General features: G+C 41.2%; 1 protein-coding gene across 4 annotated transcripts; it reads right to left on the bottom strand.

The window, feature by feature from the left end:
* Window positions 1-463: 463 nt before the first annotated feature.
* LOC148330037 (WAS/WASL-interacting protein family member 1-like) lies at window positions 464-12,992 on the bottom strand. Of its 4 annotated transcripts, none has more exons than XM_088304081.1 (11): window positions 12,784-12,992; window positions 12,582-12,700; window positions 8,545-8,652; window positions 4,847-4,944; window positions 4,617-4,740; window positions 3,980-4,141; window positions 3,208-3,907; window positions 2,849-2,949; window positions 2,118-2,351; window positions 1,904-2,017; window positions 464-1,559 (listed from the first exon to the last, which is right to left on the bottom strand). In XM_088304081.1, exons 4-11 carry the CDS (start codon window positions 4,904-4,906, stop codon window positions 1,507-1,509), a joined length of 1,548 nt encoding a protein of 515 aa, XP_088160207.1. In that variant the 5' UTR covers window positions 4,907-4,944; window positions 8,545-8,652; window positions 12,582-12,700; window positions 12,784-12,992; the 3' UTR covers window positions 464-1,506. The 4 variants fall into 4 exon arrangements, with proteins under 4 accessions (XP_088160207.1, XP_088160208.1, XP_088160206.1 ...); XM_088304082.1 differs by having other exon boundaries at window positions 12,582-12,694; window positions 12,784-12,838; XM_088304080.1 differs by lacking the exon at window positions 12,784-12,992 and having other exon boundaries at window positions 4,847-4,947; window positions 12,582-12,777.
* Between the last annotated feature and the right edge of the window lie 9 nt (window positions 12,993-13,001).

Raw genomic sequence — 13,001 nt, 5'->3', positions numbered from 1 at the left:
TTGCTGTTTTAAAATGTAATCGGATTTTTCAGATACATATTTTTATGGTTTTCCATGCGAGAAATGGCGGTGTATGGTCATTTTAAATGTTAAATTTGACATTACAGTTTAAACAAATTTGTGGATAACCGTGGTAGATCCATGAATGTTTTTAACGTTATTCATCTTTTCATTTCCGTTTTTATAGGTGGCTGTGTAGTAGATCAGTGAATTGCTTTTAAATATAAAATGATTTTTTCCATCGTAATTATCTTTTTAGAGAAAACTGTGCTGGATTACAATTAATGGATTTCGCAATTTAAATCATGTTTTTATGATGTAGTGTAGATAATTATGAGCTTTCAAACCGTTTCTTTTCTTGTTTCAATCAGGTTATAGAATATGAATAGGTCACAGTGAAGTATTTTTACAAAAGTGACCAGACTTGTTTCGGTATGGTTTACAAATCAGGCATCAGCCAAAGTACAGCAAAAACATATCTCCTTTTATTAACTGATGTCAACTTCTGTTTGATTGTCTTTGACAATAAAACTATATTATTAATATATGTTGAAAAGCGGGGTGTCCAAAGACGGTACTCGAGAGCCACTTCCCTCTGGTTTTATCTGTTTCCCTCTTCCAACACATGTAATTCAGATATGCTCATCAGCAAGCTCTGCAGAAGTATGTTAATGATCTTGATCATTTGAATCATGAGTGTTGGAGGAGGAAAAATCTATAACATGCATGATAGTGGCACTTGAGGACCAGATTAGGAAACCCCTATTAAAGCAAAAAAAAAAAAAAAAACTTAATACTGCACAGTTTTGGTAAGAAAGACTTTACGACTCGCGTTAACCATACAGAAATACATACACAGGTCCATCACTGCACTTATAGAACAGGGCGCTTTTTACGCAAATAAAAAATACATCAGTGCTGTTGTTGCAGCCGAGTGCAATATCATCCAAGTCGTGGACGTGAATTACGGTAAAGAGAGTGTGCTCAGGTGAAAAAGGGAAAAAAAAATAGTACCATTCAGAAACACAGAAATAAGTAAACATACTGTAAAGGCACGCGTGGCTGTTGGTGAAATTTGACATTGCATTTCCCCCGATGCAGCAGCGGTGGCTGGGCCATTCAGACTCATTCTCACTTTTTCGAACTGAACACTCAAGCAAACCATACGTAAATTATTTTATCTAAGGCACTAATGGGATGAATCCCTGGCTTTCTCCTTAAGGCACAAACATTTTAACATTCAACCCCCCTTCCCCCAAAAAAATAATAAAATAAAAAAAGGTCAATCCCCTGAGGAAGCTGATTAAATGCATGTGACATTCATTCTGTGTTCACTAATGGCCTCAGGATGGAAAACTCACACAAGTGAGGGATAATCAATTAAATCCGTGAATCTCGTAGGAGTGGAGCACATTCTGACTGGTGGCTAAAATTTCTCCAATGAAACATTTTTTTTGTTGTTTTTTTTTTTAACACTGTTCCTCGGCTCCGCTTTGCAAGTCTTCTTCACCTGGGTATAGGAGGAAGAGGAGGAGCCCCTCTCTCCTTTTTTCCTGAACCTGCAAACAAAACAAAAAAAATAATGTTGGCTGGTTATCTAAAAGTGATCGTTTAATTTTGAGAGGAATGCTCATGCTGCAAGCAAAAAAATGAAGACATTAAAGTTGCAAATTTACTACACTAAAGTCCTAAACTTACCATGAATAATTATATTAAAAAAATGTCACCCTAAAATTGGTTTGTTAACATATATCTGTTTTTAAGGATTTATCTAATTAATTTAATCGATTTACTATAAATTAAAAAAAAAAAATCACAATTACATTTTTTTTCTGTATGCTAAATCCTATTCCTGCCAAAAGGTCATGCTGTCATAAGTCACAATGCATGCAAGTTGGCTGACCTCTGCCGTCGGTCTTGGTGATCTTGCTGGGGTACGTCTTGTGAAAGTGCTGATAGGGTTCGGGTGGAGGCAGGTCCGAGACAGGATGGAAAGTGAACCGAACCTCCCAATCATCTGGAAGAATGGAGAAATCCCATTTAAATGCCACACTTTAGTTTAACAGTGGGACAAGCTGAAAATCACTACAGCCACATTAGCATTCATGAGCACGCACCATGTATTTGGTTGTGGTGCGAGTTCTGGAAGCCGTTGCCCATGGGTGGCGGCGGTGGAGGGGGGGCACCGCCTCCACCTATCCCCGGTCTGTCCGGAGGAAGAGGGGGCCTACCTCCGGGCCCGCTCCGTGGGGAATCCGCCGCCGGCCGCCCGATAGGAGAATGTGCCGGCGATGACCTCATGCTGACACCGCCCACGCTACGCCCAGTGGGGGGAGGCGGGGGAAGGGGGCCTGTGGAGGACACGTTGGAAGCTAATGTTAAAGCTAATGTTAGAATTTAACATTGGAATCTAACATTACTGTAACATTTGAAGCATTGGACTGCACTATAAGAGCTAACTTTAGATGCTAACATTGGTCAGTAGCAAAAGCTAGCATTGGAAGCGAACTTCAGGGGTCATCTTAAACTAACTTTAGATGTTAACAGAGGTAATGTTAAAACTAATGTTGGATGCTAACGATAGATGTAATAATAGAAACCAACAATAGCTTTAGCATTAAAGCTTACATTAGAAGCTAAGGTCAGAGGTAACAGTGAGCTAAAAATGAACATTAAGCTAAGAGGTAACACTGGAAGCCACCACTAGGAGCTAACATTGAAAGTTAAATTTGGAATTTAAGGTTGACCTTAACTTTTGAAGCAAACGTGAGAGATAATGTGATGCTAACATTACAGAGTCCACAGTAGGCCTATACAGTTTTTCTGATGTCATATTGACTCTTCCAACCTGTGCGCCCTGACGATTGGTTTCTTCCAAAGGATGGCGGCCTCTCATTGGGCGGGGGAGGGAGGGGTCCTGTCCGGGTATGGGGTGCAGAGCCACAAGTGCTGGAGATGAATGACATCAACATTATAACACTGATGAGAGAAGATTTGCTCCTCTCTAAATAAGCCCTGTTCAAATCAGCCAAAAAGATACACTCATTTGTCTGAATGTGCCGTCATTGGCCTCACCAAGTTTTTCCTTCCGCTCAAAAGGTTAACTGAAAATATTAAAGTGACTAGAGGTGTGAATCTGACTGAAAGCTTGTTTGTCTCCTGCAACCCCTACATAGAAAATGGACGGATGTTTTCTTTTTGGCATACCTGAGTGAAGTGTTCCTTTGTGGCAGACGAGGCGTACAGTGGTCGTCCCCAACAGGGGGCGTCGGCGGCAGAGGAGGTGGGCCCGGTCGCCCCGGTGGTAGAGGTGGCGCCCCCCCACCAGAGCGAGAAGAGACAGAAGATGGCGGTTTGGAGTTGACGGCGGGAGGCGGTGGAGGGGGCATGTCTCGGGGCATGGATAGCCGATGCCCTCCAATTGGGGCCGGCGGGAGTGGGGGCCGGTCGTCGGGAAGTGGGGGCCGCCCCCCGGGAGTTGGGGGTAAGGGAGGTCTGCTGTTATTTGGAGGGGGCGGGGGCGGTGGTGAAGAGAAGCTTGGCCTCGAGGAGCCACCTGGGGGTGGAGGCAGGGGCCCATGCCGTCCCGGGGGAAGACTCGGGGGTGGTGGTCCAGAAGAAGGGCTGGATCTCGGTCCTGCAGGGAGGGACGGCGGGGCTGGCCCCCCACGGGTACTGAAGTTCTGGTTGGGTCGAGGCGTGTTGGGGATTGGAGGAGGGGCACCCCCTGGAGTGTCTTGCCTTGAGGAGAGATTTGTGCGGTTCTTGGGAAAATCAGGAACCCCACTGCGGACGACAGAGGGTGCACCTGGGAGCTTGGGAGGACCAGTGGAGCCCCCACCGAAGGGGCTAGGGCTCCCACCGAAGCGACTTGGAGGGAGTGCGGGTCCTCTGCTGGGTCCTGAGTCTGGAGAAGGGAGTAAAAAAGAAATAACTGAAGACATATACCAATTATTTTTATTTATTTATTTTTTTTTACCACTGGAGTCTCGGTTGGCTGCCGAACGCAGTTTTGGCATCCCGCCCGCAAACAGGCCTCCTAAACCAGCAGGAGCACCACCACCGAAACCTCCACTTGAACCTCCTCCTCCACCTGAACCTGATCCTCCTCCTGAACCGCCACCTCCTCCTCCTTTGGGTTCTGGGATACAAGCAAGTCATAATTTGAATGTTGTTGACACCTCGATCATACCATTTTTAATCATACTGAATCTTTTAGTGAGCACACCTCTCCTTTGCCAAGGTAAGCCATCCACTTCACAAAGATGGAATATCATGATGCCGATTGGACATCATTATTGCACACATGCTTTAGATTGGCCATCACGACATGCCACATCTGTGAGGATGGATTATCGCGGCAAAAGCGAGGCGCTCACTCGGGCAGATTTAGATTTGAATGTTCCTATTCTTTATCCTCTGCAAAGAATGACTAATAATACTGTTGTATATCCTATTTAATGTTTATACAACTCTAATATAACTTATTAAATGATTGACTGTTGCATATTTAGATCATGATGCATTTACACACCTTTAATGTATCATATTTCTAGAACTATCATTTCTATATGTCCCATATAATATTTAGTGTCCTCATGCAGCAAATGTCTTACTGTCCAGCAGGGGGCCACTACGGTCATTGGTGACCGCCTTTTTGAGTCTGGTTCCTTTACATATGTCCGACAAGAGAGCGTTGCGTCCTTTCTGTTCTCCGCGACCGGGCCTCTCTGTGTTGGCCTGGAACAACCACGTGCCCAAGTTAGGAACATGTGACAAGTGTCATCTAACTCCACACACGTTAAAAATATTTTGGTTATTGATTATGATTGTTGTCGTGGCTCACAAGTGCCAGGGTGGGAGGCGGCGGGGGTCCCGGAGGCGGAGGAGGCGGCGGGGCAGGCATCTCTCCACGTTTAGGCGGTCTGCACTGGATGCTTCAGCCTGCTTCACAAAGGGTTTGACACAACGGTAAATTGTTTTGGTCCTCTTTAACTGTGCAGTTACAATGTCAAGAGTCCTCTCAAATTTGTTGCACTCATTTATCTGTTGTTGTCCTAAAACTGATTAATTAAAATGTAATTTTAATGGTTTTCCTCATTCAATACTGACTAATTTATTGTAAATTATTTTATATATTGAATATGAACATTGAACCGTTTTTTGTCTATATTTTATGAACTCATTGTTTATTACATTGATTACATATAATAAACAAATATGAGAATGACATTTTATTATTATAATAAACTTACATGAATTTACTCATTTAAAAAAAAAGCCAGCCCATTTAATAATTTGTCAAAATAATAATAAAATAAACAATTTTACACATACATTTAACAACCTCATATTCAAATAGTTCATAAAAATAAAATACTATCAATAAATGTATTTTATTTATTTTTGCTAAAAAAATGTTTCTATTGTTTTATTGTCTATAATTAAGTAGATTAATTTTGAGAATTGAGAATGAATCATTTTATAATTGAAGTGATCAATTTTACACATGCTTTTAACATGTACACAGTAAACGGTAGTATTTAATTATTTCAGTAAACAATTGGTAAGGTGATCCACAATGCGGTACTGCTTATCATTAGTTTCAGTTTTAATTATTTATTAACCATTATTATCAGTAGCAGTAGTAATAGTAGTATATATTTTTTATTATCTTTATAGTCGTGGAAAATTAGTCTGTAGTTGATGTCACGGTAACGGGAACACACGCCTGATAAACATCACAACAATAACTCAGCACTTCCTGTAAGATGCTGACAAACAGGAAGTGCAGCTCGACACACAAGTTTGCACACCGTCATAATCAAATTATCCAGTCCACTATTCACACCCTGAAGGCTCTTTTAAAGAAAAAAAATGCTGGTTAAACCCACCGGACTCAAACTAAATTATCTTGGGTGAAAACTGAAAACACGGCTTTTGAGTTCTTTAATCAGGATGCAGCAACGCGCAGCCCATTTCCTGCAAGCCGTGACGAAACAGTGCATGTCAGGACACCAGGCAGGAAGTGACAGCGACCGTTTTGACACCTTTTTTATTGTATTACAATTTGTACTCGCATCACGTGTGGCTCATTAGAGGAGCACAAGATGACCAAGCACATTTCTCGTGGCACGCACACACAAAACATGCATGGTCATTTAAAAACTCAATTAATAGACTGTTAGAATAAAGGCTGGCCAAAATAACATTTCAGGTTTCAATCGATTATTTTCCCTTCACCATTTGTTTGCTGTCAGTTTGCTAGCTTGTGGGTTTTAAATTAGCGTAATGTGACCGAGACGATCAGCATCTTGACACGCGTCAAGAGTCCATCATGGACGGAACGGGGAGAAGCCGGTCACTTTTCAAAATAAAATATTTTTTCCGCTTTGAATAATAAATAAATCAGAAGTACTGCTAGTTTTTATTTATTTATTTTTATCTGCACAGCCCGGAGCGTCCCGGTCCAAAGTGGGCTAAAGGATCAAAAATTGAGTTAGCCCTCCTCAGTTCTCAGTGGCTCCAATTATTTCGCTTGAAAAGGGTCGACCATCCTATTGCAACATATGAGTACCAAGGAAAAGAAAAAAAAAAAAATCTGTATCAATAAACTCGAATGCGTGCATAAAATTGGCACGAGTTAAAATATGCGCCGAATGTAAACTGAAACCAATGACATGTTGAGTGTATCTCTCCAAGTCACATGCACACTGGCGTTCGCACACTGTGATCAGCTGTGAACACAATACTGCAATTGTGCATGCGTGTCCAACACTAATAACAAACGGCTCAATTGTTTCCTTTCGAATGTCTGCGGTACTTTTTCCCTCTCTATCTTCCGGAGATATTTTCAGATGTACTTAAGAACAAGCACAAAGAAGTAACTGTTATTCTTGTTGGTTTGGATTTTGTTGTTCTTGTTGTTCTATGTCAAAATTTGTCTTATGTTGTAATGTGAAATTAATGATTTAAAATAAAATAATAATTCTCCCCCCCAAAAATATAAAAAAACATTCAAAGTAAATCTTACCGCTAAGACGCGACACCAAACACAGTAGATTGGTTCAAAAAATGGCATGGATTTTACAATGTTAATCATGTAAGCAATGTCATATTGTTTATCCTCTGCAAAAAAAAAAAAAAAAAAAAACGTGGCTTACTGCGTGCATCATACGGAACCCCGGTGGCCAAGTTGCACACACCAGAAGGAGCCGCAGAACAAGAGGAGGAAAAACAAAAGTCATTTCAAATCTCAAGCACAACATAGCCAGAAATGTTGGCGGTGCAAGAATTGTGCTGCTGAGTGGCTAAGCTAACATCCTGTGTGACTACACACACACACACGCACCCCCGCACACTCACTCCCCCCCCCCCCACACTCACACACGTGCGCGCGCGCGCATACACGCACACACGCGCGCGCGCACCCCCCCCCCCCCACACACACACGCACGCACACGTACGCACGCACACGCGCACACTCACACTCCCCCACACACACACACTTGCGCGCGCGCACACACACGCACACGCAGATGTGCCGAGTAATTTGACCTGACGTCTGTTCCTCATTGACTCAAACCGTAAAACAGAAACATTCCACTTGTGAGCATGTATAGAAAAGCTATTTTTATTATTTTTAAATCCTAAATATACCCAATTTTTACACGATACAAGGACAGAGATGCGTGATTTTGCGTGTGCGTGTGCGTGTGTGCGTGCGTGTAGAATAACAAAAATGGAGTAGTATGAATTGTTTTAATTATATCAATAAATGCTTTATTATTTGACAGTTCAATATATTCCAAATGAAAGTTATTGTTGCTATTTTTATATAGTTTATATATTTTTTATTTTATTATATATTTGTTTTTGACTCAATATTTTTTATAATATATATTTTGTCGTATAATCAACTATTTTCTGGATTTTATTCTATAATGAATGATAAATTTATTTTTGCACTACATCACATTTTATTTTAATTCTAGTCTCGTACATTTTATTCATACTTACATACATACATACAAAATCAATGTTTTATTTTTAGTTTTTATTTTATTGTATTTATCTTATCTTATTTAACTGAGAATACTTAATTCTACAGCATAATGCACGTTTTTTCTCCTCTTAACTGAATAACATATTTTATGAATATATTAGTTTTCAACAAATATTTTATTTTTTACTGTAAATGTTCTTTTAATTTCATTCTCTAATACAGTATACATTTTTATTTTTCATTTGAAAACTCAAAAATAATGTTGATTTCACGCTCCTTTTTCTAGTTTTGCGCTATGGAATGGAGCAGGGCTACAAGCCTCTTTTTTTGTTAAGTACATTAGTTTAATAACAATTTTTTTATGTACATTGCAAGCTAATCTCGAAATATGCACAATGATTAATAAACATATCAGTAATACATTATTAAAATGTTAAAAAGTAGCATTGGGTTGTTCTTGTTTTGTTTTTTTTTTAAAGCCTTTTTCAAATCCAATATTGTTTTGGTTGTAAATATTTGCCATTTCTAGCTTTACTCACTCAATCTGCGTCCATAGAAGAGGGAGCAGGACGTTGAGAAGACAATAGAAGAAGCACCTCAGTTCCGTCCTCATGAAAATGCAAAGTGCGAGCAGCAGCCACATGCAGCTGAAAAAAAAGCCAAGGAAAAAAAGCAGAAGATGAGTGATTGCTAGAATGTAATAAAAAAAAGAAAGATGCCCCACCCCCAGCACAACTTGGACTTCCTGTAAGTGCACAAGAGTTGACATGCGGCACGCGCCACTTCTTCTTTTTCACTTCCCCAACCAAAGGTCCGTTTGTTGTTTATTTCTTATGGCATTTAATCCTATTATTGTATTTTAGGTTTTATAAATTCACATTTCTTATAACTTTGTTTTGTGTGTTCATTTCATGGATTATGTTCCATAATTATTTGTATATACTTGAAGCCTTCCTGTATTCATATGATGGCATATGGAAAGCGCTTTGTTACAGACCCAGCTGTTGTGAAATGCGCTATATAAATAAAATTGTTGTATTTTAAACAAATGTACAACTTTGTATTTTTCTATACTTTTGTTATAGTTCGTTCTTTGTTGTGATATATTTTTTTTAATATTCATTTTTTATTCCTATGAGTATCTAAATATTTGTGTAAAACTATGTCTGTAAAAATTAACATTGAAATTATATGTATATATATATATATATATATATATATATATATATAAAAACTATATGGTCAAGCCAAAATTTTGAATGAATGCTTCAAAAGTGCAAGTGATCGAGCGAACAGTGAAGGTTGAATTTGGAGGAGAGAAACTTAACTTCACAGCAGACACTTCCTGTCACTTCCTGTCCTCTCAGCGTCGCACTTCCTGCATAGCAAGCGCGCCGCCACAATGTCATATTGTGTGTGTGTGTGTGTGCACGTGCAGATGTGTGTGAGTCTGGGCGAGTGTGTTGCTTGTGTGCATGCTTAGGGAGACGTGAGTGTGTGCGTGCACATTTGTGTGTTTGTTGATGTGTGCACACAAGTGGGTACGTGTGGTTGTGTAGTGATTGTGTACGTGCGCCATGTGCACTGATGAGTAAAACCAAACCTGTCCAAGCTAGTGCTAACAATAACGGGCCCACCGTAGCGTAGCATGAAGCTAATGCTGCGTACATAAACGGCCATTCAACGCAGAGCCTTGGCTAACCAAACTAACGTGTGGCAGGAAAATGACTCAGAAGGGGGAGAAGCTGTCCAGGCTAATCGGCTAACAGACACACAAGTGTAAAAAGAAGCTATATAATAATTCAATTAGAATAAAAAGATGGATTGCACATCCTTTGATGACAGACAGACAGACAGAATAAATTTAAAAACCAGTCCAGGGTGCACCCCACCTACAACCCACAGATGCCCGCGACCCTCGCGAGGAGAAGCGTCTTAGAAAATGGAAGGATGGGTGGTCATTTCCAAGAAAAACACACAAAGCTAAAAATGTACATGCAGAGGTGTTACTTTTCCAGTTTTTGCTGAAAGGCATTTTTATTCCTTTTCGAGTGGAAATTCCGTTTCTTTTTCTTTACTGTGGCGCATCAGCTACTGGCTAATGTGAGGATGTCAACCAGTTATTACCAGCCGAGTCCAAAAAATGGATCTTTGACGGCTTTCGCCGTCAATGGCAATAAATGAGTTAGTAAAGTGAAGAAAAAAAAAAAAAAGACATTTGTGTAGCAGTTGATGATTCTCGTTGGTGTAAATACAACGCACATAATGGAGGGGAGTTTTTTTTTTTTTTTTTTACAGTATTGAATGGGCATTTGGTTCAATTTCATGCGGGAAATTAACTAAAAAAATTAACTCTCTATTAGTTAATTGTATCTCTACATAGCTGCATTCCCAAGGCCTCTGTCAAAGGGTTGGAACAGTCGCGCAAGAGATGCCAAAAGTGAGCTCGCATACTCATGCTTGAAATATGAATGCGGCACTCTGACATGGAACATCTCAAGCGTAGAAGAAGGACAGAAAAAGATAACAAGCAACAACAGCAACTCAAATATGGTCGAGGAATGTTGCAGTTGCTTGACTGCTTTTTGGACATTCTTCACACGGAAGACATCCTCGCACTTTTTTTCTACTGATGATGTTGGCGTGTTACAGACGGAATGCTGTCCCGAGTGTCATAAGCAAAGCATAAGATGTGCTATTTGAAGTCACGGACTCGTCTCTCCATGAGGTATCTTCAAAGGGAGCGTGAGAGTTGTTACTTAATTATAGTTTTATTAAAAAAAATCTTGAGTCAACTTCTTGTTCGTTCTCCATCATAATTGGGTTAGTGTTGGGGGGATTGAAGAGTTACATCAGGGGTGGGCAAACTTTTTGATTGGCGGGCCACAATGGGTTCTAAAATTCCACATTCCGCGTGTGGCCCCCGGGCCGTAGTTTGTCCACGCCTGAGTTAGAGTAACGGGGGGGGGCACGGTGGACGACTGGTTAGCACGATGGGCTCACAGTGCAGAGGTCGCGGGTTCGATTCCGGCTCCAGCCTTCCTATGTGGCGTTTGCATGTTCTCCCCGTGTCTGCGTGGGTTTCCCCCGGGTACTCCGGTTTTCGCCCACATCACACTAGGCCTAGGTGTGAGTGTGAGCGCGAATGGTTGTTCGTCTACGCATGCCCTGCGATAGGCTGGCAACCAGTTCAGGGTGCCCCCCCGCCTACTGCCCAAAGGCAGCTGGGATAGGCTCCAGTACCCCCCGCAACCCTAGTGAGGAGAAGCGGTACAGATAACGGATGGATTAGAGTAACGGGTCGAGGTCAGGGATTGGAGATTGGTTATAAGTAAGTTTCGGAGTAAAGAGTATGGGTAGACTTTAAATCAAAAATTTGACCCGGGATAACTAATTTGAAGCACAAGTGCACGACTGTAACATTGTAGTGTTACGCATGTGACTACAGATTATGTCTGAATTGGCGTCTATATCGGTGTCATGTGTTGTTAATGTAAGCAGACGCATTCTTCGGGAAGAGATCTTCTCGTCTAAAGCTCTCCTGCGTATTAACTTTGGCTCGTCTTGGACTTTGAGAGCCAAAACCAAATGCGTTCCACACTCAGTTGTTCCCTTCATCACTTTGCAGTCTTTCCAATCGGCCGATGGAAAGAAAGTGATGGGGAAACGCTTCAGCAGTCGTAAACAATCCAAGACAATTGGTCCCGCAACAACCAGCGAGGAATCCCAACAACATGAGCAGATTATATTGAAAGAACATTCAACACCATTACAACTTCAGTTGGAATTTAGTGTCATTCAGAATGAAACGGATCCCCTTTTCCAGACCTAGTTTACCAACAGCTGAGGACTTTAAATAAAAAAATCGATCAAGCGAACAATAAAGTATGTGGTTTGGAATACAGCTTTGAAATGACTCCAACGTTTTGATGCCATTTTTCACAGCCCATTAGCATTGTGGTCACTATTATTGCCATAAATAGTTGATTTTTACATTAGAAATGGAGAACAAACCCAAACCACAATAACTCTCAACGCATAAAAATACTTCACAAAATTGCCTTGAAAAAAAGCAAATTCACAACGCCACTTTTAAGTAAGAGCAAAACACTTTAATGCCTCAAAATGTGATTGAAGACCACCATTTCAACTGTGCACACGGGACATTTCATTAGGCACACTTCCACATTCCAATAAAAACAAGTTTCCAGTATGTTGGGTGGTCCAACAAACTTGTTAAGCACTCTACTGCAGTTCATTAATTTATGTAATACTTTGAATTTATTTTTCTTCAATTTCTCCCAAATGTTGACACAAGACGCTCAGCTGGAAGAGCGTTTTTCTGTCAAACAGGATGCACGCACACACACACACTCCACGTATTGATGTGCATGCAGCAGGCAGATGTCCTTATATAAAGAACTCTTTGGAGCATGATAATCAAAACCAAATGTGAACGCAATGCAGCTAACAAACACAAAACAGCCCCACATACGATCATTTTTAAGAAAGACTTTTTTTCTCGGGCATTTGATAAGTTGAGGTGGGTACAAAAAGAAAAGGGTCCCCAACCAACCTGGGCCTGCAGCCAACAAACACGCCTTGCCGAGCTTATCCGAGCAAGAAGTGGTCCCCTTCTTCTGATTCTTCTTTGCAGTAAACAATCCCCGCCGCTCGAATCACTGCCAGCTGCAGCTTGAAGGAGGAGGAAGAGGAGGAAGGCAAGTCTTCATCATGTGCGCGATACTTCCTCGCTAACGTGACTTTGCGTTACTCACCGACGCACGAGCCAGGAGGCGTCACGCAGCGTCAAAGTGGGAATGCGTGTACGCGCGCGTGTGTGTGTGTGTGTGTGCGTGTATGTTGAACGCGTGCAGTCAATGGTCAAGTCTGCGGAGGGCGGGGTCAGCTGCTCCTCTTACTCTTCCCCCTCCTTCTGCAGAAGCGTTCATCCACACTCCTGCGGCCAAGTCGTTTCTTTTGCACGTGTGTGCTT

This window comes from Idiotropiscis lumnitzeri, chromosome 9 (assembly GCF_059441095.1).
Source record: "Idiotropiscis lumnitzeri isolate Australia: NSW breed Sydney's pygmy pipehorse chromosome 9, RoL_Ilum_1.0, whole genome shotgun sequence".
In the NCBI taxonomy this organism is placed as follows: domain Eukaryota; kingdom Metazoa; phylum Chordata; class Actinopteri; order Syngnathiformes; family Syngnathidae; genus Idiotropiscis; species Idiotropiscis lumnitzeri.
Note: the sequence above shows the minus strand (reverse complement) of the source record. Positions and strands in the feature narration are given on the sequence as shown.

Bases quoted from the DNA above. Each gene is read 5' to 3' on its own strand.
- LOC148330037 (XM_088304081.1), bottom strand. From the start codon at position 4,906: ATGCCTGCCCCGCCGCCTCCTCCGCCTCCGGGACCCCCGCCGCCTCCC. The intron at 4,142-4,616 runs GTAAGACATTTG...CTTGTATCCCAG, and splicing joins TAGTGGCCCCCTGCTGGACA to AACCCAAAGGAGGAGGAGGT. The intron at 2,950-3,207 runs GTATGCCAAAAA...ATTCATCTCCAG, and splicing joins CAAAGGAACACTTCACTCAG to CACTTGTGGCTCTGCACCCC.